At 43.2% G+C, this 27,172-nt stretch overlaps 1 protein-coding gene across 1 annotated transcript in view; it reads left to right on the forward strand.

Moving 5' to 3' along the window:
• Positions 1–4,834: 4,834 nt before the first annotated feature.
• The window catches only part of LOC144691673 (immunoglobulin-like domain-containing receptor 1), a 62,509-nt gene continuing 40,171 nt past the window's right edge, over positions 4,835–27,172 (forward strand). Inside the window, exon 1 of the mRNA XM_078560000.1 lies at positions 4,835–5,069. Coding sequence (XP_078416126.1) covers positions 5,024–5,069 — 46 coding nt within the window. The 5' untranslated portion in view covers positions 4,835–5,023. The remainder of the gene's footprint in view (positions 5,070–27,172) is intronic.

Here is a 27,172-nt window from a genome sequence, read left to right on the forward strand (position 1 = left end):
ACCCATCTCCTCAAATAAATCAACCTCTGACCCCAGTATCCTTGCAAACTATTGTTCTATCTCTAACTTTCCATTTCTCTCAAATGTGTTGTCGCCTCCCAAATCTGTTCCCATCTTCCCTGAATTCCATGTTTAAATCTCTCCAATCAGGCTGCTGCCCCTGCCAAAGTATCTAAACAAAGGTCAAAGTCACAAATGACATTCCCTGTGACTATGGTAAAGGTAAACTTTTCCTCCTCACCCTTCTCGACCTGTCTGTAGGCCTTGACTCAGTTGGCCACACCATCCTCCACCAACACCCCTCTGCTGTCATCAGCTGGGTGGATCAGGTCTCACCTCCCTCCATTCTTATCTATCTAATCGTAGCCAGAGAATCACTTGCAATGACTTCTCTTCCTGTTCCTGCACAGTTACCTCTGATGTCCCCCAAGGATCTTGGCCCCTTTCTATTTCTCATTTATATTCTGCTTCTCAGCAACATCATCCAAAAGCACAGCATTAGTTTTCACATATACACTGACAACAAGCAACCAGCTCTATCTCACCAGTACCTCTCTCGACTTCTTCACTGTTGCTAATTATCCGACACCCATGACAAGATGAGCAGATATCTCTTCCGGTTAAATATTGGCAAGATTGAAGATTGTTTTTGGTTCCCACTCCAAATCCAAATCCAAGCTACTGACTCCATCTCTCTCCCTGGCAACAGTCTGAGATTAAGGTTGTTTGCAACCTTGGTTTCACATTTGATCCCGAAATGGGCTTCCAACCTCTTATTCAACTGCCCCTATTTCCATCTCTATAACATCACCTGACTTTGCCCCTGTCTCATTCATGCCTTCATTACTTCTGGATTGGATTATCCCAGCACACTCCTAGCTGGTCTTCCACGTTGTACCGACATAAACTTGAGGCCATCCAAACCTCTACTGCCTGTGTCTTAACTCACAGGAAGTCCTGTTCCTCTATCACCCCTCTGCTCACTGACCTACATTGGCTCCCGGTTAAGCAAAGTCTTGATTTTAAAGTTCCCATCTTTGTTTTCAAATCCCTTTATGACCTTGCCCCCTACCTATCTCTGTAATCTCCTCCAGTCCCCCAACCTCCAAGATATTTACACTTAATAATCCTCCTGTGAAGTGCCTTGGGATGTTTTATTATGTTAAAGGTGCTATATGTTGGTATTGTGTCGGTAATAGTCACCATGAAACTCCTGGATTATTGTAAAAACCCAACTGGTTTACTAATTCCCCTTCAGGGAATGAAACCTGCTGTTCTTTTTTTTTATTCATTCACAGAATGTGGGCTTCACTGGCTGGACCAGCATTTATTGCCTATCCCTAGTTGCCCTTGAGAAGATGATGGTAAGCTGCCTTCTTGAACCTCTGCAGTCCATGTGGTGTAGGTACACCCACAGTGCTGTTAGGAAGGGTTTTGATGAAGAATTTTGACCTAGTAACAGTGAAGGAACGACGATATATTTTCAAGTCAGGATGGTGGTGTTCCCATCTATCTGCTGCCCTTGTCCTTCTGGATGGTAGTGGTCGTGCGTTTGGAAGGTGCTGCCTAAGGAACCTTGGTGAATTCCTGCAGTGCATCTTGTTGATGGTACACACTACTGCTACTGTGCTTCGGTGGTGGAGGGAGTGAATGTTTGTGGATGTGGTGCCAATCAAGCAGGCTGCTTTGTCCTGGATGGTGTCAAGCTTCTTGAGCGTTGTGGTAGCTGCACTCATCCAGGCAAGTGGGGAGCATTCCATCACACTCCTGACTTGTGCCTTGTAGCTGGTAGACAGGCTTTGGGGAGTCAGGAAGTGAGTTACTTGTCACAGGATTCCTAGCCTCTGATCTGCTCTTGTAGCCACTGTATTTATATGGCTAGTCCAATTCAGTTTCTGGTCAATGGTAACCCACAGGATGTTGGTAGTGGGGGATTCAGTGATGGTATTGCCATTGAATGTTAAGGGGCGATGGTTAGATACTCTCTTGTTGGAGATGGTCATTGCCTGACACTTGTGTGGCGTAAATGTTACTTGTCACTTGTCAGCCCAAGCCTGGATATTGTCCAGGTCTTGCTGTATTTGGATATGGACTGCTTCAGTAACTGAGGAGTTGCAAATGGTGCTGAACATTGTGCAATCATCAGCGAACTTCCCCACTTCTGACCTTATAATGGAAGGGCAGTCATTGATGGAGCAGCTGAAGATGGTTGGGCCCAGGACAGTACCCTGAGGAAATCCTGCAGTGATGTCCTGGAGCTGAGATGATTGACTGCAAAAGCCACAACCATCTTCCTTTGTGCTAAGTATGATTCCAACCAGTTGTGTTTTCCCCCTGATTCCCATTGGCTCCAGTTTTGCTAGGGCTCCTTGATGCCACACTTGGTCAAATGTGGCCTTGATGTCAAAGGCAGTCACTCTCACCTCACCTTGGGAGTTCAGCTCTTTTGTCCATGTTTGAACCAAGGCTGTATGAAGTCAGGAGCTGAGAGGCCCTGGCAGAATCCAAACTGGGTGCCAGTGAGCAGATAGTTGCTAAGCAAGTGCCGCTTGATAGCACTGTTGATGACCCCTTCCATTACTTTATTGATGATCGAGAGTAGACTGATGGGGCGGTAATTGGCTGGGTTGGATTTTTCCTGCATTTTGTGTACAGCACATACCTGGGCAATTTTCCACATTGCTGGGTAGATGCCAGTGTTGTAGCTGTACTGGAGTAGCTTGGCTAGGGGCTTGGCAAGTTCTGGAGCACAAGTCTTCAGTACTATTGCCAGAATTTTGTCAGGACCCAAAGCCTTTACACTATCCAGTGCCTTCAGCCATTTCTTGATATCATGTGGAGTGAATTGAATTGGCTGAAGACTGGCATCTGTGATGATGGGGACCTCTGGAGGAGACCGAGATGGATCATCCACTCGGCACTTCTGGCTGAAGATTGCAGCAAATCTTATCAACCTTATCTTTTGCACTGATGAGCTGGGCTCCCCCATTATTGAGGATGGGGATACTTGTGGAGCGTCCTCCTCCAGTGAGTTGTTTATCTGTCCACCACCATTCACGAATGGATATGGCAGGACTGCAGAGCTTAGATCTGATCCGTTGGTTGTGGGATTGCGTAGCTCTGCCTATCACTTGTTGCTTATGCTGTTTGGCACACAAATAGTCCTGTGTTATAGCTTCACCGGGTTGACACCTCATTTTTAGGTATGCCTGGTGCTGCTCCTGGCATGCCCTCCTGCACTCTTCATTGTACCAGAGTTAATCCCCTAGTTTGATGGTAATGGTAGAGCGGGGATATGCTGGGCCATGAGGTTACAGATTGTGTTTGAGTTCTGCTGCTGCTTATGGCCTACAGCGCCTCATGGATGCCCAGTCTTGAGTTGCTGGATGTGTTCAAAATCTATCCCATTTAGCACGATGGTAGTGCCACACAACATGATGGAGGGTGAATTCACCTCCACAACAACTGTCATGGTGGTCACTTCTACCGACACTGTCTGTACCTGTGGCAGGCAGGTTGGTGAGGATGAGGTCAAGTATGTTTTTCCCTTACCACCTGCCGCAGACCCAGTTTGGCAGCTATATCCTTTAGGACTCGGCCAGCTCAGTCAGTAGTGATGCTATCGAGCCACTCTTGGTGATGGACATTGAAGTCCTCCACCCAGAGAACATTCTGTGCCCTTGCCACCCTCAGTGCTTCCTCCAAGTGATGTTCGACATGGAGGAGCACTGATTCATCAGCTGAGGGAGGGTGGTACATGGTAATCAGTAGGAGGTTTCCTTGCCCATGTTTGGCCTGATGCCATGAAACTTCATAGGGTCCAGAGCCGATGTTGAGGACTCCCAGGGCAACTCCCTCCTGAATGTATACCACTGTGCCGCCACCTCTGCTGGGTCTGTCCTGCCAGAGGGACAGAACATATCCAGGGATAGGGATGGTGATGGTGGTGTCTGGGACATTATTTGTAAGAGATGATTCCGTGAGTATGACTATCTGGTTGACTAGTCTGTGAGACAGCTCCCAATTTTGGCACTAGCCCCCAGATGTTAGTAAGGGCTGACAGGGCTGATCCCCTTGTCATTTCTGGTGCCGGGCATTGTTCAAGCCATTATCCCCTACTTATTTTCAAGTTTGATCAGGTTTCAAGTTAAACACTTTCTAATGGTGACATCTTAATGTTTTCTTAGTACAATGTCACAGCTCTTTGTCACGGTTTCATTCCTTTTTTGAGGCTTTGTAGCGGTTTGATACAACTGAGTGGCTTGCTCGGCCATTTCAGAGGGCTTTTAAGAGTCAACCATATTGTTGTGGATCTGGAGTCACATGTAGGCTGGACTGAAGATTTCCTTCCCTAAAGCGGTTCCCTGGAGTTTTTATGACAATCGCCTTCTGCCGTGATGGGATTCAAACCCGGGTCCCCAGGGCATTACCATGGGTATCTGGATTACTAGTTCAGTGACAATACCACTACGCCATCACCTCCCACCCAGGCTGGTCTACACTGACTCCAGCCCCACAGCAAGGTGGTTGACATTTAACTGCCTCTGAAATAGCCTGGCAAACGGCTGGATTATATCAAAACCACGACAGTGGATTGTTGCAGTTGAAGAAGGCAGCTCACCACCATCCTTCAAAGGGCAATTTGGGATGGGCTTTCCAGCGATGGCCTTCCCCTTAATGAATAAGTTAAAAAAAAAGAAAGATAAATTTATTACAATGGATACATCTTTATTTAAAGTCTGGTTTGGTCACATTTTTTGCGGGCTGCCAGTCAGGGAGTACCTCTGAGGTCACGTGCCCCACCTGTTCGGTGAGCGGGGGCTTTTATTGTGAAACAAAGTCAGCGCTATCGCTCGACACAATAAAACCGGTTCCGCAGGAGAGAAAACAACACAAAGCAAGAGGCGAAGAGAAACTGCCGGTGGTATTTATTACCGGAAATTAGTCCTGCACTTTGCGATGAGTTGGAAAAGCGAAGCAAACGGTCGGAGAATTTAAAGAAGGAATTTGGAAGGAAGTAGCAATGAAGAAACTCGGCGTTTACATCGTGTTCTCCTTCACTCAAACAGGTAAGAGAAGTGATGGGGACCACGCTTGGACCGAGCCTCCCTGGATTCTGTGCAAAAGGGTCATGTCCTTGTCAACTAACCTGTTGTGTGAACGGTATGGCCTCAATATTTTAATCCTCACAAATAATGGAGCTCGGGTTTTTTTTTTACCTGGGCGCACCTGCGCGCTGGGTATGATGAACAGGTGAGTTGGGATGGATCCAATGTTAAACCTCCGCCGCTTCAAAAATCAACATCTTCCCTCAGTGAGCGATGGTCAGTGTTATAGGCAGGAGGACTCTAGTTAATGGGGTGGATTTTGACTGAATAAACCGCTCCATTGGATTCGGTTGGTGTGTTTCAGAGGATTTAGATGTGCGGCTTTTACTGAACAAACTACAATCCAAAGCGAAAGGATGGCACAAGTCCTGTAAAGAGCCTCTGTGGAAAAGTATCTCGTGAATCTCCTGCCCGACTATTGTTTTCTCAAGCCAGTAAAATTGTGCCGTTTTTCAAATTGATTTCCCATTTGGATGATTGGGAGGGGGCGGGTAGGCCAGTTCTTAACCTGGTCTAATATGGAGGGTGTTTTCGAGCACTTTGGGTGGACTCGTCTTCTTCATAGCTCCTCCTATACCTGAGTTACAGGTACTGCGCATTGCAATGAGTACAACCACCCCCTGGACAGCGCAGTACTAACTTGTTTATCATTATATCTGTGATGGCTTATTCAGACGTTTTTTAAGAAGTGCCGGTGGAGGAGTTTAAATGTAAGGGCTCCCTAGAGCAATTTTAAATACTTCTCAGGGTGCCCAAAAGCACTTGATTATTTCATGCATTTTTTTTTTAAAGATACTAGAATTTTATAGAATCTTTTTTAACAAACAGAAGTAGCCATTTTCTAGGACAGGCTTTCTCATTTCACCACCCCCATTCGTTTACACCTAATACTGTACAAATTTGTGGTGTCAAGATTATTATATTTTGGGATTATGTTTTAAATTTAGGGTAAAAATGAAGGGGATCAAGTGACCTGCCATTTAAGAAGGGTTATAGAGATAAGCCAGGGAACTACAGGCCAGTGAGTCTCACTTCAGTGGTGGGGAAACTATTGGAGAAATTTCTGAAGGAGAGAATCTATCTCCACTTGGAGAGGCAAGGTTTGATCAGGGATAGTCAGCATAGCTTTGTCAGAGGGAGGTTATGCCTAACAAATTTGATTGAATATTTTGAGGAGGTGACCAGGTCTGTAGATGAGGGTAGTGCAGTTGATATAGTTTATATGGATTTCAGCAAAGCCTTTGACAAGGTCCCAAATGGGAGACTTAATGAAGGCAAAGGCACATGGGATACAGGGTAATTTGATAAGGTGGATTCAAAATTGGCTTAGTTGTAGGAGGTAGAGGGTGATGACAGACGGGTGCTTTAGTAACTGGAAGCCAGTGTCTAGTGGCGTACCACAGGGATCTGTGCTTGGTCCCCTATTATTCATCATTTATATAAACGACATAGATGACTATGTGGGGGATAGGATTAGTAAGTTTTCGGATGATACAAAGATTGTCCAGGTGGTTAACAGTGAGGTTGAGTGTCTTGGGCTACAGGAAGATATAGATGGGATGGTCAAATGGGCAGACAAGTGGCAGATGGAATTTAACCCTGAAAAGTGTGAGGTGATACATGTTGGAAGGAGTAATTTGACAAGGAAGTATTCAATAAATGGCATGGCACTAGGAACTCTGAGGAACAAAGGGACCTTGGCATGTGTGTCCATAGATCTCTGAAGGCAGAGGGGCATGTTAGTGGAGTGGTGAAAAAGGCATATGGGACACTTGCCTTTATCAATCAAGGCGTAGATTACAAAAGTCGGGAGATCATGTTGGAGTTGTGTAGAACCTTGGTGAAGCCACAGCTGGAGTACTGTCTGCAGTTCTGGTCGCCACATTATAGGAAGGATGTGATTGCACTGGAAGGGGTGCAGAGGAGATTTACCAGGATGTTGCCTGGCATGAAACATTTAAGTTATGAAGAGAGGTTGGATAGACTTGGGTTGGTTTCGTTGGAGCAGAGAAGACTGAGGGGTGACCTGATCGAGGTGTACAAGGTTATGAGGGGCGTGGATAGGGAGCAGCTGTTCCCCTTAGTTGAAGGGTCTGTCACAATGGGACATAAGTTCAAGGTGAGGGGCAGGAGGTTTAGAGGGGATTTGAGGAAAAACTTTTTTACCCAGAGGGTGGTGACAGTCTGGAATGCACTGCCTGGGAGGGTGGTGGAGGCGGGTTGCCTCACATCCTTTAAAAAGTACCTGGATGAGCACTTGGCACGTCTTAACATTCAAAGCTATGGGCCAAGTGCTGGTGAATGGGATTAGGTAGGTAGGTCAGGTGTTTCTCACATGTTGGTACAGACTTGATGGGCCGAATGGCCTCTTCTGCACTGTGTGATTCTGTGACCCATTCTGAAGTCTGCCTAGCAGTGAGCCCAGGTGGTTTGATTGTTAGCGATCAAAGGAAGGTTTGATTGTTTTACTGGGAAAAAAGGTGTAAGGTATTTGTGCTTGGAGGCAATGACAGCTACCTGTGTGATAACAGTGGAGACTGAGAGTCTCCAAAGTCCCAGAAAAATATTGAAAATGTCTGGTTCTGAGCAGTTGTGCTTTTAACTGTTCATTTAGTTCCACAATAAGAGAGCTGGGTGCTCAAGGATAGCTAATTAACATTTCTACCTAGATACAAGGCCCATGTGATTTACATTGGCTTCCTCTGCATTCTTTTCCATGGCATTGTAAAGATCAGCTTTCAAGCTTTCCTAGAACATTAGACAGACAGACAGAAGTTTTGTGTGGTTAGCAGAGGCTGCTTGACTTTGCGAACTACCATAGCCACATGTGGGAGGGAGAAAGTCTCTAGTTGAAAAGATGCATCCTGCAGCCATCTAAAGAATCTGGGAGATTTGTCCTGGTGTGACTGTAGGGAAAGAATTATTGGGACAAACTTTACTGCTGGTAGTGGATTTAGGAAACTCTCCAAAAACTAAGGGAAGCACTTGGAGGCGATTACTCAGTTACTGCTTGGCAAAATGGGGAAATGTGAACTGTTTGCTATAAGGGCTCTCATTCTGTGGAGAGTGTGATGTGTGATAGGTATAAAAGGGGAACCTTCCTTTCTGCAGTTTAAAGTATAAGTTGCCAAGATTTCATGTTTTAAAGCTTTTACTGTAACAAATGACAAACCAATGACTGAACACTTTTGTTTAGTCAAGTGTTTTAGTCATATGTTACAGTTAAAGTTTTAAAACGTAAAATCCTGTCATGTCATCCTTTCCGGCTATTAGCTGGAAGTTCGAATTTCTTTTTAAACATTAGTGATCTCTACAGGGATTGTAATGAAACTAATATGAGGAGTTTCTCTGATGGGTTTCAGTATCTGCATCTACATGGATCCTGTGAGATTAGGATCAGACCCATGCACTTCACCCTGTTTTTTGGATAGTTGCAGTGCTGTTGATAGGTATTACTGCATTCTGAAGGATTTTTTCTAATGTGCTTTGCTGGCTTTGGACTTCCATGCTTTTTCTTTTCACATGCCACGTTTTTCAGATGGGTGTGATAGTTTGGAGAATTTCATGATCAAATCACCTAACCAAATGTAGTATTTTTACTGTGCAAGTTGACTTTATTTTGCTCTTTCTCCAACTTGACACTTCGTTGATCTCATCCTGAATAAATAGGAATGAGGGTAGGCCATTCAGTCCCTCAAATCTTCTATTGGATCATAGCTAAGTATTTTGTAAGACTTTTTATGCCAAAAATATCAGCTTTTCTATAGCTCCTCATTGCCAGATTTCTATGCAACATATCTTTCATATGATCAGGATTGTACTGAAAAACAATGGACAACACATTACTGTTGAGTTTCGGTATAGTCCTGGCTGTTTAACGATATAAATAAAGGCGTTGTCTGATATCCGCATCAGTTCTTTGATTTGCATTTTGCCTGCAGGTCAAGGACGTTGGTCTGTTTGAAGTTGCTGCTCTGGTATCACTCTTCCTGTACAATTGTATTTCAATGCTTCAACGTTTTAATATAGTATAAAGGCTTAAAACCTCATCAGTATTTGTGTTTTTACTCAAGTAATATCGGAAATACTTAAGGCTGTACCTATTGAAGTGATGAATCCAATCCTTTTGCATCCTGTTAATGTACATTCTATGCTTTATACAGTAAAAGTGGTTGACTCTTAACTGCCCTCTGAAATGACCTAGCAAGGTCAGTTCAAGGGCAATTAGGAATGTGCAACAAATACTGGCATTGGCAGTGATGCCCACATCCCATGAAAGAATAAAGAAAAGAAAGGCCTTATCATGGTTTTTATTTTAGTGACAGTTTTAAGTGAAACTTGGCTCACAGCTACCAATGCTTTGTACCTTACTTTCAGATTCTATGATCTGCCCTGCCCATACTGCCTTAGTGGTGGCAAGACCTTTATCACCAAATCACACTTGGATCTTTTTATTCCCAGTCACCTTTCACTTCTCATTCAGGCACCTCAATTTTCACCTTTAGAATTGCTTTTCTACTCCACCTTTCATTTTTCCTTCCTTTCTTCCCCCAACCACTGAACTGAGTGACTCTTCATCCTTGGTGATTTGAACTCATTTTGCCCTGATTTCACTGCCTTGCAGCCCTCTCTGAGCCTCTCCCACCCATATCCCTAGGCACCCACTTGACAGTTTCTTCACCCACATTGTCTTGATCACAGATGTTTTCAACCACTATCCTGTATTCCTCAATGACCACATTCTTCCACCACTTTCCAATGCTTCTCGCAAGACATTGACAATGGCACTTTCAAACTCCTAGCTGTCAAGTCTTTGGTTCTTGGTTTGCCATGACACTTTGTAGTTGTTGATCTGCACAGCCACTCCCTCACCACTTCTGATGTGATTGTCCTCAGTAAAATCCTTATTTCTCTCACCCCAGGGGCTCCTGCCGAGTCCAAATAGCACAAACTTGAAGGTTTCAGAATGGCTAAACCAATCATAGGCTATTGGAGGATCTGCTGAACCACATTAAGCAGTTTAAGGCATTCTTTCCTATGCCAAGCCCCAGGATCTCTGCTATAAACCATCCACCCTCGCCTTCAACAAATGCAGGGAGCTCAGGGACTACTGTCACTTAAGGTTGATACCACTTGCTTATTTGCCTCTGCCACCTCCCCTTTCCCTTTACCCCAGCTCTAGTTTCTTTCCTATCATCCCCATGCCTTCTGCAAGTTCATTTTGCCCATGAGACTCATCTCCTGCTCCCTTGACCCAATTTCCATTAACTCCTGATCGCCCAAATTCCCCTTCTGGTACCTCTGCAAACTGACCATTGCAAGTAGTTCCTCTTTCTTTGGGTAAGCTGAAGATGGTTGATGAGAAGAAACCAGCTTCCAAGAAGGGAGCCAAGGAAGCCTTAAAGAAACCATCAGCAAAGGGTGGGAAGAAGCAGTGAAGGTCAGGGAAGAAGAGTTACTCCATCTACATCTACGAAGTGATGAAGCAAGTTCACCCTGACAGCAGCATCTCCTCCAAGGCAATGAGCATCATGACCCTGTTCGTGAGCAATATTTTTGAGCGCATTGTGGGTGAGGCTTCCCACCTGGCCCATTACAACAATTGCACCATCAGCTCCTGGGAGATCTAGACCGCCGTGCATCTGCTGCTGCCCGGGAAACTGGCCGAGCATGCCGTATCGGAAGGGACAAAAGTGGTGACCAAGTACACCAGCTCCAAGTAAAACTCCACAATGGACTGAAAAACGTCCTTTCAAACAATCATTGCCACCATAGCCGTTTCCCCAACCCTCCTCAAAAATTCTATTATTGACCCCCCTCTTTACAAACTTCCATCCTGCCTTCCACTACCTTTCCTCTCAAGTCCTTGATCATGATGTCACCCCCTACCTTTCCTGTAACTCCACACCTGAATGCCTCTTTAGTGAGGTGTCTAGCCTTGCCACAGCACTGAAAAGACCCTAATTAAAATCACATACCCCTTATTACTATGACCATGGTGCATTGTCCTTCCTTGTACTCTTCAAACTCTCTGCAGCCTTTTACACTATCCTGCTCTGTTGCTCCTCTTCCATTGTCCAGCTGGATGGGATGCCACCTAAGCTTTATTTCTCTCTTACTTATCAGAGTATCCATTGCAATGGCTTCTCATCCAACTCCTGCATCATTAGCTCTGGACATCATCCAGAGACATGGGGTCAGGTTTTGTAAAATGACAGCACACAGCTCTATCCTATACATCCATCTTGACTCAGAGATTGTGGGTTCAAGTACCACTCCACAGATTTGAGCACAAAAATCTAGACAGTGCAACGTGTCAGTCAGAGGCGCTGTCTTTCAGATGAGATGTTAGACCGAGGTGTTGGCTTTTGGGTGATGTAAAAGATCCCATGGTATTGTTTTTGAAGAAGAGCATTGAAGTTTCCTGGTCTATTTCTTCCTCAGCCAGCATCGCTAAAACAGATTATCTGGCCACATCACATTGCCTTTTGTGAATCCTTCCTGATAGCATATTGACTGCTGCATTACCTGTAAAAAGTGCTTTATTAATGTAAAGTGCTTTGGGACCCCTGGAGGTCCTAAAAGATGGTATATGAATATAAGTATTTTTCTACACTGCTTTGTTGACAGAGTGCTTTGTTTGACATCCGGTCCTGGATGAGTGGTTTTCTTCGGTTAAACATTAGGAAAACTGAGGTCATCGCCTATCATCTCTCATAACCCCTGACACCAATTCCATCCTTTTCCCTGTTGTATCCTATTTAATTCTGAGCTGAGCTTCTGATATCCTTTACGTCACAAAGATCACCTATTTGTATCTCTGTAAAATTACCGAACTCTGCTTTTCTGTCAACCCTTCTGCTGAAACCCTCATCCATGCCTTTTTCATTTTCAGACATTATCTCTTGGCTGGCCTCCGATCATACATCCTGCATGAACTTCAGCCTATTTAAAACTCTGTCTATATCTTAATCTGAAACAAGTTCTATTCGCCCATCAGCCATATATTCACTGACCTACATTGACTCATGTGCCTCATCCACCTCAAATTTAAGATTCTCATCCTTTTAATTTAAATCCCATTGAGTTCACCACTCTATATATCTGTTACCCTGTCTAGTTCTACAACCTCCAAGACCTCTTGAGCTCATTCAACTTTGCCCTCTTGTGCACCCCATTCCCTGTGCCTTTAGCCCCCCCAGATCCTAAGCACTATAATTCTATCCCTAAACAGCTCCTGTTCCCTCTCTTCCTTTTAACATCCTCATAAATCGCCGCTTGAATGAACTTGTCCAAGTGACCTATGCTATTCAAAGAAGAGGATCCAAAGGAGTTCCCTTGGGTGCCCTGGCTGATATTTATCCCTCAACCAATTATGTGGTTGATGATTATCTTATTGCTGTTTGTGCCATCTAGCTAAGCATAGATTGGCTGCTGCAGTTCCCTGCATTGAACAGTGACTACACTTCAAAAAGCACTTCATTCATTGTGTTGGGATGTTCTGAGGTCGCATGGGTTCCCTCTGTTTCTATTTACCTGATCCTGATAGGAAACCATGGATTTTGTTGTGGATGGGATTTATATAATGGCATTGTTTCAAGCAATCTGATGCATTGCACAAGAGCTGGGAAGTAACAAGTGTTGATATACTAGTATATTGCCATTCTTTACCATTCAAATTATAGAAAAGGGCAGCTTAAAAGAACATCAGTGAAATATTGAAATCTACAAAAATTAATCAATGATTCCTTCATGGGACTTATTTCAATCTACAATCTATATTCCTTTTGATTTTCAAGGAATGAAGATATTGGTGCATGGAGTTGACCCTTTGTTTGAGTTTTATTTAAACAATCTTTTTTTTTCCAAAGTAACATTGCTCATTCCTTGTGTAAATATCATACAGTTCTCATGTGATGTAAGAATATTAGGCTGTTAACAGAATACTAATTGTTAAAATCTATTATTAGATACTAACTTCTAACTTTATTAGGAGCTTGTCTTGGTAGTATAGTAAAGGAAAACTTAGAAATAACGCACAGTATTGTAGTGGGACCATGGGAAAACTGTCAAATAATAAAATAACCTACTCCCAACAAAAAGACTGGGACCTTGAGATTGTTAATGGGAATTACTTTTGCATGTGAAAATGCAGAATTGGAAAGTCAAAGCCCTTCTAGGGGGTAATACTTGGAGCCTTAAAATAAGAGACAGTCGCACAAAGATGAATGTGAAAAACATTAAGTAATGATGTGATGCTTAAATGAAAGATAGATGGAAATTATGCTCACAGGGCTAAGATGATTGGGATGAGGGAGGGCTTAATTAGACAAGCATCAGGATGAAAGAGGGCCTCCCCATCAGATTTGCACAATGGAGAAATATAGAAAACATGAGAACAAACCAGACAAGAAACAAGGGTGGTGGTGGTGGTGGTGGTGGCGGTGGCGGTGGTGGTGGTGTAAGAAGAGAAGTTATTTTGCACTCCTCGTTCAGTCATAATACAAAGTATGTAACCTGCACTAGTCTGTAAATCACTGCCTGAGTTTATTGCTATAGTTTATCTGAAAACTTGTTCTGACTTTATCTCAAAAAGTAACCTCATGACTGACCTTTTTTGCTAGTCTGTTCCCATGACAGTTAGGGGTTCAGAACCCCCAAAACAAACAGTGGTGACTGCGGCAGGACTTGACCTGTTAATAATCTCTTTAGAGAGAAAGGAAGGAAATAAGAACTTGAGTCTGGCCAACAAGCATCTTGGGAGGGTTCGAGTTAAGGTTCCCTTTAGGGAATGTGATGACCTTTACAGACCCACCAATGATCAAACACACTTGCATAAAAATAGAGAACGAATACGTGAGAATAGATAAATTTGTTGTCCAAAGCTGTTAATGATCTTTGAGCAGAAAATGGACAGATTTCCCAATAGCTAGATACAAGCACCATATAAGAACTGGAACTATATCGCCACTCCTTCACTGTCACTGGCTCAAAAACCTGGAGCTTCCTTCCTAACAGCACTGTGCGTGTTCCTATACCACACAGACTGCTGCAGTTCAAGAGGACAGCTCACTGCCACCCTCTCGAGGGCAATTAGGAATGGGTAATAAATGCTGGTCCAGTCAGTGACACCCACATCCCATGAACAAAATAAAATAAGAACTGATGGTTGGGTGCCTGTCTGCAGAGGCCGGAGGCTATACAAGGAAGTTATAGAGTTCATAGGATGGGCCAGAAGAAATTGAAGATCAAAGTGGCAAAAAACCTTCCATCTTAAGGCACTCATCTTTTTGCATTCAGAGGTGATGGGATTATTAATCAGAAAGGTAAGGAGATAGTAATTGAATTAGTGGATTCAAGAATCTGCCAACCAGAGAAATAGAGATTAAATAGAGACTGAATCAGCCGGTTCCAGATTTGGAGCTGTGTAACCAGCGTTTAACTGCTGTTACGGCAGCATGTCTCTAACCTGAGTGTTGGCACAGCTGTGATTGACACTCAGGTAGCTAAAAGATAGTTGAAACAGCAAAAGTAGGTGTTTGAAAAGAGACTTGACAGTTGCCGGGGGTACTCTGAAGAGTGATGAGCAAACCTAAACAGGAAGCAGATCATTCTCAGTGCTGTTGATAAATTTATGAGCTTCAGAGAAGATTCGGGAGACAACAAGCAGTAGTGTCTGCAATGATTGTAGGAGGCACTGTCGCAGCCTCCTGCAAGGATGATGGTGGAAACGTTGGTTGGGGAGTGTCAGGTGTGGGAAAGGGAGAGGTATGTGACAGGAAAGAGGGGCAACTAACTTTCAGTAGTCACAGCCCATTGTGATGACTATGAAATGGGAAGGCAAGGGCCACAATAGGGGGATACCCACAACAGCAGAAGAGCCCTTATATGATGAATTGAGAATTTTTGGAATGGAAATTTTGAAATCTGCTAGAGGAAAAAGCATCGAAAGTATGTAATATAAAAAATAATAAATTGTACTAGACAACTGCTGTAACACTTTTTAAAAGAGGTCCTAGTCTTTTTAGTGAAAGAAGGGCTTTAGAATAAAGCCAACTACATAAAGTATTGCCTTTGAAGGAAATACCTTTGGTATAGTGCGCATCCTGCTAAAAGCTGCAAAGCAAATGGTTGTTTCCATTGGAAAAAATATATCGAGGGATTGCCTTCTATCTTAAGCAGATAAAGGTATTGGCACTTCTTAAGCAAGAGTTAACAATAGCAAATTGAAACTAAAGCTGTTGTATTGAATTGAATTGAATTTATAATTATTAATGTCTGATGTTTATGATAATGGCCTCACTTTTTTAGGATAGGTACAAGAAGTAACAATTGGCATGTCACTATGCACTGGAAATATTTTTAGCCACCTGGTTCGTTCCTTCTCCCTCAAGCATGCAACCTATTCTGGTTGCCCTCCATTTTAGGAAACAACTGATACTTCAGAGGCATTGCATTTTATGTTGTGCCAAAGAAACCATGAAAATCCCAGGAAATATTCTGGGTATGATGTGGTATCTGATTTCAGGCTGGTCAATGGTGAGATCACTACCACTGGCTGGGAAGAAATATCATCCATAATCCCATTTCTGATGCCTATCCAGTGACATAAGTTTGAAAGAGCATATGTGCGTGTTTTATTAAATCAGGGTTTGGCTAGTCTGTGATTTCACCTTTTTGAAACGCCCACCAACACATTCTATCTAGGCTCCTGTGAGATGAATGGGAAAGGTGTTGGAAGATGGGTGAGCTTTGGGACAGCAGCCCAGAATAAATGATCATCTTCCTTTAGAAAAAGGGAAGAATTTGGAGGAGCGTGCAATTCCAACATAGGTTCTCAATTGGTTTGCATACTTTAGCAAGCCTCCAATGTGTTAAAGCACTTCACATGGGAGTAAATACTTGGTACAGCCACTGTTTTCATTTGGGAAGATGTGGTAGGCTTTTGTGCACAAAAGGAACAATAACAAGCACAGGAATGAATGAACTATTGTTGATTTTGATTGAAGCATATGTGAGGGATTTTCCACACCCAACTGAACAGGCAGGTGGACTGTCACCTTAATGTCTTATTCAAAGGACAGCCACTGTCTCTCTCTTGCACTGGCAATAGGGTGGGGTGGAATGTACAACTTTCTGACTCAAAATGCAAGGTTGCTATGTGTTGAGCCGAGCTGGATTTAAAAAAAAACATTTATATTGCATCTCCGGTATATCCCAAAGATCTTCACAACTGATGGATTACCTTTTGAAGTGCAGTCATTACCTATGGAACAATCATTTTATATCAACCCCATTTCATTTTCTAATCCTGGACACTCCACTCTTTTTTTTTAATAGAGGGTCGAGATCCTGATGAAACTATCCTTTTGGAAGGCAGCCTGGATTTTCAAACTGTGTATCTTTTACATCTGTCAACGTATAAACAAGACAATTGGGAATACAGCCTAAAAAAAGATCAGATTACTTTTTGGCTCTAGACTTCTGCCTTTAACTTCAATTGCATATCTGTTGCTCAAATAGGGGGAAACGTTGGCGTAGTGGTAATGGCATTGAGCTAGTAATCCAGAGACCTGGGGACATGGATTTGAATCCCACAATGGCAGCTGGGGGAATTTAAATTCATAATAAATCTGGAATAAAAAACTAGTCTATGGTGACCATGAAACTATCATTGTTGTACTAACCCATCTGGTTCACTAATGCCCTCTAGGGAAGGAAATCTGTCATCCTTGCCTGGTCTGGCCTACATGTGACTCCAGACCCACAGTAATGTGGTTGACTCTTAACTGCCCTCTGAAAAAGCCTAGCAAGCCACTTGAGGGCAGTTAGGGATGGGCAACAAATGCTGACCTTGCTAATGATGCCCACATCCCATGAAAGAATAAAGAAAAAAAAGACCCATTCCACCATTATGACTGCAGTTTATCCAGTCTATTGGATGTACTGCAGTAACTTACCAAGTTTAAACCAATAGCCCTTCTCATGTCTTCAACTTCTACATCAAAAAATACAGGAGCAGAACTTCATGAGAACACTGCCGATTCCAAGTCACTCCATTTGTATTGTTGCTTGGTCAAAATCCTGTTACTCACAGCCTCTCAGGATTATGGGAGTATCATCAGCACAAGGACAGTTCTACCCAGTGCTACCAGTACAACCTTCAGGACATCGTAGGAAGAGCAATAAAAAACACAGCGTTACCAGCATAACCTACACCCTGAGAGCACTTTTAAATATATTTCCTGTAGCAGTTTCACTGTCGAAACCGTGTAAAAATATTTACAACTGCCCGAAGACTTTTGTTCCATCAGCCACTCTGGGATTTAAAGTTTTAGAGGGAGTTAAAGGGTTAGTACCACTTAATCACCATTTTTGCCTGGTTTATATGTAATTACAACTTGTATTTATACAGTGCCTTTTAATATAGCAAAATGTCCCAAGACGTTTCACACCACGAATTGACAGCAAGCTAAATAAAAGATCAGAGTTAATAAAAGCTTGCTTAAGGAGCTGGGAGGTGTTGTAAAGGAGTAGAAACAGGCAAAGAGGTTTTTAGAAGGTCATTCCGTGCCTCAAGACCTTGACACTGATGGGACAACCACTAATGGTGGAGCAAAGAGAGTGAGGGCAGAGTTATGTACGAGTCCAGAGTTGGAGGGATGCAGAGTTCTCTGAGGGTTGTATGGTTGGAGAGGGATACAGAGGTAGCCCTTGAATTTGAACACGAGGATAAGAAAGTAAAAATGGTGTCATTGACAAACACCGAGGACTGTGAATGCTGGATTACTTTCAGTTTTGTCCTGACTCCCTGTTTCGGGGCAATACAGCAAATTATTAAACCCCTACTGCTGCCCTGGCTTAATTCTGAGGACTGGGTAGAATAAATGCATCAGATCTGGGGTCTGAAAGCATCCTAATTAATTAGAGTCAATCTAGGTTCATGAGCTCAGCGGCGTAGGGGTAGTTAAGGTCAAGATCACAAATTGGAGAATGGGAGGCCGGCCATAAGGGCAATTGAACAAAAACTGGAAATGCATTTGAATAATTGAGTCTGTAGGTGGCAAAGGCCTGGATGCGGATTTCCGCAGCAAATTAGTTAAAATGTTGTGTAGATATTTCCATATGATGAGCAAAGCTTCTTTTTGGAAGGGTCACTGTCCCACTTTGTTCCAACAACAGCCAGTTTAATGAAGAATGTTCCAATTGAATTATACAGGAATTAGTACGCTATTAATAAATTACAACTTTCTTAATACCTGTCTCTAATGTTTTTTACCTTCTATGTTTGCTGTAATGGATGGGAAGTTTTATGAGCTTCCTGATATTTTGAATCATGTGTTTTTATAGTTTGTGAAAACTGATATTTTCCCATTTGAAGAATGAAAATTAAATGTTACGTTACCTTTCCAAAAGGGTGCAGTATAAACAAGAGCTGAAGTTAGTATGATAACTGTCCAGGGAGTGCTATCAGTTACTGTAGCTATGTGAAACCATACTGTTACAATAGAAACATTGAAGTGTTGTAATTATTTTAAAGGCACAGGCCCCATGTTTCCAAAGCCAAACTGAGTTCTCTTTTGAAATAAAAACAGAAAATGCTGCAAAAACTTAGCCACTCTGGCAGCATTTATGGAGAGAGAAACAGTTAACGTTTTGAATCTGTATGACTTCCTCTTTTGGCCTGGCTGCAACAGATCTTTGTTTCAAAGGTTTTCGCAGTTGTATGACATTCTCTTTCGTTGGTATTTTAGCATGGATGCTACACTCGGTAGTCTTTATATTAAAGTAACAAAGCAAATGTAAACTTTTCAAATACTTGAAGCCTGATTCTGCTCATTCAAAATCTATAAATAAATACTTTCCACCAGGTGTCATTGACAAACACTGAGTGTCTTGTTTCTTGTTCTAATGATGCATACAGGCTGTCGACATTGTAGCTGAGCTAACTTTATTGATAACATATTTTCCTAATATGAACACATACCTGCAGTGTCTGAACTCTATCAAGACAGGCTCCAACATGTGCTATCTGACCTTCAACCCCAGGTCAGGTGACCCCATATATATAGCACAGAGTGCCATATAGTATCCAATACTGGAGGCCACAACCGCAATCATGACATTTCCTTTTTTAAAAAAAAAACTTTTATACAACTCAAGTATACAAAGTTTCTTATCTATTCTTTCTCACTCTGTTTTGATCAGTCTGTTTTGCTTTTTACTTATCTCTGTAGCTTTTTCACAATTCTTCCACTGGATGTTCTGAATGGTGATGAGAGGTGATTTTGAAGGACAAGGAACCTTCTCCAGCTCTGTGTCACTATCACCCCTTGGATAGTTTTTAGGACTCTCAGGCTTTGTCTGGTTATCTGCTGCTTCACTGATGCATTCTGGTTTTTGATCTTCAGCTGCACTTTCTGGTTCAGAGCAGGGTTGTGTTTCATTTGTTTTCTGGAAGAATTTCCGGTTTCTCCTGCACTGTTGTCCGTTTGTTCTGCCCTATGTAAGACCTTGGTTCTTCTGTGATTCCTGTGACAACAGCAGGAATCCAGATCCCTTCATGCTGAATCCTCACTGTCTCCCATGTTCAGGTCAGGCAGTTGTCAGGCGCCTCCATCAAAGTACTGTTTCTGCTGCTGCTGTCTCAGTTTGAGCAGGTCCTGCACACTGTAGCTCACTGGCTGTGGAAATAACAGTTGGGGTGCAGTTGGAAGCTTAGTTCTTAGTCTTCTCCTCATCAGAAGCTGTGTTGGAGATGATCAAATGCCCTCTAATGGAGTATTGCTGAATTCCAGCAGAGCCAGTTAGGGGTTTCTTCCACCTGCTTTTGCCCTCTTGAATGGGTGTTTTAAGGTCTGCGTGGTACGTTCCACCATTCCATTCGATTGTGGATATTTGGGACTTGGCGTAGTATGACAACTCCCAGTCCTGTGCAAATTTGCGAAACTCAGTGCCTGAGAATTGTGGACCATTATCTGAGATGAACACTTCAGATATACCATGGCGAGCAAAAATTTATTTTAAATGATTTATTACAATGATGCTCTTACTATCATTTCTCAGCAGCGCTCAAAAAAACTGAGTAATAATCTGCTGCTAGTAGGTACTCAGTTGTCAAATGCGAACAAGTCCACTCCAGTTTTCTGCCAGGGCCTCTCTGGAACACTGTGGTTGAAGTGGTTTTTTTTTGTTGTGATTTACTGTACTTTTGGCACGCTGCACACACATTCACCATTTCCCCAATTTGTGCTCCCATTCCAGGCCAATACATTACATCTCGCACTCTTCTCCTGCATGTTTCTTGCCGAGTTGACTTTCATGTGTGTGCTGCAGCATTTCCTTCCTCTGTTGCAGGAATTATGATCTTTTCTCCCTTGAAAAGTATTCCCTCTTCTGTAAGAAGCTCCTCACGAAAGTTCCAGTACTCTTGTAGAGCAGAGGGGGTTCTGCTCCACTGTGCAAACTAGCTGGCCCACACAATCTGCTTCAGTTTTCTCAGGGTGGCGTCGTTCTTGGTTGCTTCCTTGATCTTATCCAATTTGGTTACAGCCACAGGTATGTTCGTTGTCAGCATGTGGACCTGTGCTTCTGTTTCTTTATCCTATTCCTCCGTGATGGGTAGGTGTGCACGTGACAGTGTCTGTGATGTACGTTTCCTTGCCTGGTTTGTATTTAACTCTGACCTGGTACTCCTGCAGACGCATTAGTAATCTTTGGATTCTTGGTGATGCATAGTTCAGGGGCTTTTTAAGTTTAGCTTCCAAAGGCTTATGATCAGACTCTACCTCCATGTTTTTGCCATAGACAAACTGGTGGAAGTGTTCTAGGCCAAACACAATTGCTAGCAATTCTTTCTTTATTTGGGCATACCACTGCTGGTGCCTGGGTCAGTATTCTCTTCAGACTAGTCAAAGCTTTCTGATGACTTTGTTCCCAGTGCCATTCCACATCATTTTGTAGAAGTTCCCTGAGAGGTTCTGTCAGGCCTAACATGTTTGGAATGAATTTCCCAAGATAGGTCACCATTCCCAAAAACATCCAAGTCTTTCTTATATTCTGGGGGTGGCATGTTCACAACTGCTTCGATTTTACTCTGGTCTGGTTTCAGCCCCTCACTTGTTAGCACGTCCCAAGATTTCATGAAGACCTATTTTGCACTTTTTTCCTTCTTCAACTGGAGATTCCTTTCTTTAGCTCTGGCCAGCACCTGCCTCAGTCTGTGGTCGTGTTCTTCTCATGAGGGTCCCCAGACCAGCACATCGTCGATATAGGTTTCCATGCCCTCTAATCCTTTAAACAGCTGTTTCACTGTTCTGTGGAACACCTCCGGAGCTGCGTTAATACCAAAAGGTAAGTGTAAAAACCTATATCGCCTGTGTTGAAGGTACAGAGATAGGTTCATGACCTGCCAGAAGCCTGAACTCTATTCCAAGACTGAATAGTATTTAGCATCAGCTAGCTTACTTGTGATTTCTTCTACTGTGGGCAGCTGGTAATGCTCTCTTGTACTGCCTGGTTTAGGTCTCTGGGATCCAGACAGACTTGCAGATTTCCATCTGATTTTTCTACCATTACAATTAGATTAACCCACTTTGTTGGTTCTTCAGTTTTCTAGATGTGAAGTTTCTCCATTCTGTCCAACTCTGCTTTCAGTCGGTCTCCCAACATCACTGGTATTTTCCTGGGCGGGTGTATTTTGGGTGTTACAGTTTCATCAATCTTGATGGTGTGTTCTCCTTTTAGGCAGCCAATCCCCTGGAACACATCTTTATACTCACTCAGGATGTCATCAGTGGTGACAGACATTATTCTCTTGATTGATTAGCTTCAGATTTTCACAAGTTTTGATTCCAAGAATGGGTTTTGCATCAAATTTTCATCACTATGATTGGAAGTACTTGAGACTTTTTTGTAGTTCATTTTAGGAGTACATTTGCCTTCTATTGCAATTTTTTCACCTGTCTAAGTAGACAGCTTCACTTGTTTTAGTTAGCTGTTTTTCTTTGCTTATCTTACGATACAGACTTATGGGAATGACATTTGCTTGTGCACCTGTGTCAAGCTTGAAATTTACCATCATGTTGGCAATTTTTAAATCAACCTTCCATTCATCTTTGGAATTTGTTACTGCACCAATAAAAAGTTAAGTTTCTGTGTCACCTGCAATCATGTGCACTTTCTTTGATTTACAATCTTAGTAATTTAGTTTATCACAGTTCTTACACTGCTTTCTGTAGACTGGACAATTATGTGGTAAATGCTCTGTTCTGCATTGGCTGCATTTAAATGTTTTAATGGCAGCTTTGCTCTTTTTACCTTCAGGCTGTCTATTTGTTCTTTCCTGGGGCTGTTTCTGTTTGACTGCATCTAACTGCTTGACCATGTGTGGCTTGTCTTCTGTCATCTGTTTTAATCTGGCATTTTGTTGTCTCTGCCCCTCCTGCAGATATTTATTGCTTTCTCCAGTGTGAAATCAACTTCTCTCAAAAGTTGTTCTGAGAGTCATTTGCGATCCCGCAAATGATTCTACCTCGGGTGAGTGATTTTTCAAGCTCTCCAAATTCACATGATTTAGCTCGTTTTCTCAGCTCAGTTACGTACTGACTAATGTTGTCACTGCCTTGCCAGTACATAAAAAATCGGTATCTTTCATTCAAGATGTTTTTCTTAGGGCTGCACTAGGCTTCGAATTTTTCCATTATTTCTTTCAAGTCTTTTTGTTTCTCATCCCTTTCAAAGATGAATGTGTTATAGGCTTATAGGGCTTCTTCCTCTGCTACTTGAAGAAAGATGGGAAACTGTACCTGAGGGTCCTTTTTATCACTGCCTGTCGCTGTGAGGTACAGCTCTATTTACTGCTGGAACCTTCTCCAGTTTTTGGCAAGATTGCCCTCCAAACTGTTGTTTAGTTCACTTCTGACATCATGTCTTGTCTTGTTTCTTTTTTTTTAATTATGCACACGAGCCGTCGACATTGTAGCTGAGCTAACTTTTTATTAAGAACTCATTTTCCTAACATGAACACATCTGCAGTTTTTGAACTCTATCAAGACAGGCTCCAATATGTGCTATCTGACCTTCAACCCCCCCCAGTCAGATGACCCCATGTATAGTACAGAGTACTGTATGTTATCTAATAATGGAGACCACAACCACAATCAGCTATTATCATGATACTGAGGACTGGGAGTGCTGGGTTACTTTCAATTTTGTCCTGTCTCCCTATTTCAGGACACTACAGCAAATTGTAGAACCCCTACTGCAACCCTGGCTTGACTCTGAGGACTGGGTAGTATAAATGCTTCAGATCTGGGGTCTGAAACCATCCTAATCATAATGGAATCAGTTTTGAAACAAATGTGAAAAGGTGATTTTAATAGGCCCTCGAACAAAAGCATTGAAGTACAGCTCTGTGACCTCCATGTTCTTGTTCTTGATTTATATTTGTTCCACTGCCTCTACTAGGCAAGGTCTTTTGCAGACTTCTTAACCACAGAAATGCACTGATCTATATTTTTCTGATTTAATTTGCTGGTTACATTACTTTACAGTTAGCATCCCAATCGTTAAGTTAGTGATTGAGCCATTTAATTTTTCAGCCATGTTTGTTTGCAATCTGCCAAAGATTATCATATTGCATAAAAACAAAAAGCTAAAAGCTACTGCGGATGCTGGAAATCCAAAACAAAAACAGAATTACCTGGAATAACTCAGCAGGTCTGGCAGCATCGGTGGAGAAGAAAAGAGTTGACGTTTCGAGTCTTCATGACCCTTCGGCAGAACTGAAGCATAGTTAGGAGAAAGGTGAAATATAAGCTGGTTTAAGGTGGGGGGGCAGGGGGAGAGAGAAGTTGAGGGTGTGGTGATTGTGGAGATAAGCAAGCAGTGATAGGAGCAGATAATCAAAAGATGTCACAGACAAAAGGATCAAAGAGGTGTTGAAGGTGGTGATATTGTCTAAGAAAAGTGCTAATTAAGAATGGAAGACAGGACACTCAAGGTACAGCTCTAGTGGGGGTGGGGTGGAAAGACTAACAAAGTTTTAGTTTTAGATTTAAAAATAATGGAAATAGGTGGGAAAAGAAGAATCTATATAAATTATTGAAAAAAAAGGGAGGGGGGAGAAACGGGGTGGGGATGGGAGGGAGGGGGAGTTTAAGATCTAAAGTTGTTGAATTCAATATTCAGCCCGGAAGGCTGTAAAGTGCCTAGTCGGAAGATGAGGTGCTGTTCCTCCAGTTTGCGTTGGGCTTCACTGGAACAATGCAGCAAGCCAAGGACAGACACGTGGGCAAGAGAACAGAGTGTTAAAATGGCAAGCGACAGGGAGGTTTGGGTCTTTCTTGCGGACAGACCGCAGGTGTTCTGCAAAGCGGTCGCCCATTTTGCGTTTGGTCTCTCCAATGTAGAGGAGACCGCATTGGGAGCAACGAATGCAGTAGACTAAGTTAGGGAAAATGCAAGTGAAAGTGCTTCACTTGAAAGGAGTGTTTGGGCCCTTGGACGATGAGGAGAGAGGAAGTGAAGGGGCAGGTGTTGCATCTTCTGCGTGGGCATGGGGAGGTGCCATAGGTGGGGGTTGAGGAGTAGGGGGTGATGGAGGAGTGGACCAGGGTGTCCCGGAGGGAGCGATCCCTACGGAATGCCGTCATGGGGGGGTGAAGGGAAGATGTGTTTGGTGGTGGCATCATGCTGGAGTTGGCGGAAATGGCGGAGGATGATCCTTTGAATGCGGAGGCTGGTGGGGTGATAAGTGAGGACAAGGGAGACCCTATCATGTTTCTGGGAAGGAGGAGAAGGCGTGAGGGAGGATGCGCGGGATATGGGCCGGACACGGTTGAGGGCCCTGTCAACGACCGTGGATGGAAAACCTCGGTTAAGGAAGAAGGAGGACATGTCAGAGGAGCTGTTTTTGAAGGTAGCGTCATCAGAACAGATGCGACGGAGGCAAAGGAACTGAGAGAATGGGATGGAGTCCTTACAGGAAGCGGGGTGTGAGGAGCTGTAGTCGAGGTAGCTGTGGGAGTCGGTAGGCTTGTAATGGATATTGGTGGACAGTCTATCATCAGAAATTGAGACAGAGAGGTCAAGGAAGGGAAGAGAAGTGTCAGAGATGGACCATGTGAAAATGATGGAGGGGTGGAGATTGGAAGCAAAATTAATAAATTTTTCCAGGTCCCGACGAGAGCATGAAGCAGCACCGAAGTAATCCTCGATGCACTAGAGAAAGAGTTGTGGGAGGGGGGCTGGCGTAGGACTGGAACAAGGAATGTTCCACATTCCCCATGCCCATGCAGAAGATGCAACACCTGCCCCTTCACTTCCTCTCTCCTCACCGTCCAAGGGCCCAAACACTCCTTTCAAGTGAAGCAGCATTTCACTTGCATTTCCCCTAACTTAGTCTACTGCATTCGTTGCTCCCAATGCGGTCTCCTCTACATTGGAGAGACCAAACGCAAAATGGGCGACCGCTTTGCAGAACACCTGCGGTCTGTCCGCAAGAAAGACCCAAACCTCCCTGTCGCTTGCCATTTTAACACTCCACTCTACTCTCTTGCCCACGTGTCTGTCCTTGGCTTGCTGCATTGTTCCAGTGAAGCCCAACGCAAACTGGAGGAACAGCACCTCATCTTCCGACTAGGCACTTTACAGCCTTCCGGGCTGAATATTGAATTCAACAACTTTAGATCTTAAACTCCCCCTCCCTCCCATCCCCACCCCGTTTCTCCCCCCTCCCTTTTTTTTCAATAATTTATATAGATTCTTCTTTTCCCACCTATTTCCATTATTTTTAAATCTAAAACTAAAACTTTGTTAGTCTTTCCACCCCACCCCCACTAGAGCTGTACCTTGAGTGTCCTGTCTTCCATTCTTAATTAGCACTTTTCTTAGACAATATCACCACCTTCAACACCTCTTTGATCCTTTTGTCTGTGACATCTTTTGATTATCTGCTCCTATCACTGCTTGCTTATCTCCACAATCACCACACCCTCAACTTCTCTCTCCCCCTGCCCCCCCACCTTAAACCAGCTTATATTTCACCTTTCTCCTAACTATGCTTCAGTTCTGCCGAAGGGTCATGAAGACTTGAAACGTTAACTGATTTCTTCTCCACCGATGCTGCCTGACCTGCTGAGTTTTTCCAGGTAATTCTGTTTTTGTTATCATATTGCATTGCCGTCTCTTAGCAGCAATCCTGAAATATGAAACCGTCTCAAGCATTTATTGTAGGTAATTGTTAACTAGCTGTAGATGGAGTAAAACTGTTTACAGCAAAGGTGGCCAGCAGTCATGATGTGGTGGGTTGTGCAATAACTAACTGTTGCAGCCTAATCTCAGTTTCATTCAAAACTTTTATTTTTGTTAACCCTTTAAGGGCAACAAACTAAATGTTTTTTGTTTCTTACAACTGCAGCATTTACTGTTTTTTAAAAACTCATTTATATTCATACTCCCAAAAGAAGTCAATGTGTAATTATGTTTTGTACAAAATACAGTTCCTAATCTTTATAACAGTAGTTCAAGTATGTGCTGCATTTGAAGTGCCCAGTTCAGAAACAAGGAATGACAGAAACAAGCTCATCAAGTCAGCATGGTGTTTTTTTACATGGTTTTCTCCACCCATTCCCACCCCTGCCAACGAGATGGTGCATCAAGAAGTTAAAATTAGAGACCGGATTCTCCTAGCTGGGTTGGTTGCTACTGCCAGCTTAGTTGACATGTTTCTGGCAGTTTGAAAGGTCAACCATAGGCAGACAAGGGCATTGCAATTCTGCAAATGTCAGACCCTGGCATGATTTTAACATGCAGTCATGTGACCCAAACACATGCCAGGTTCACCAGAGAAACTTGGCAGTAAAAGGAAGATATATTTTTTCCCCTTTGTGAACCAGAAAGAGCAGAAGACTTCCTTTGGCCTCCCCTGCACTGGGCTTCCTCCCTCTCCCTTGACTGTGGTTCCAGAACCCCCGCAATGTACTTAGCTGACTGCTGGGGAATGTTCCGGCGACCAAAACCCCACCCTGTCGGGTATAGGTTCATGTCAAGATCAGGTAGAG

This window comes from Cetorhinus maximus, chromosome 16 (assembly GCF_964194155.1).
Source record: "Cetorhinus maximus chromosome 16, sCetMax3.hap1.1, whole genome shotgun sequence".
In the NCBI taxonomy this organism is placed as follows: domain Eukaryota; kingdom Metazoa; phylum Chordata; class Chondrichthyes; order Lamniformes; family Cetorhinidae; genus Cetorhinus; species Cetorhinus maximus.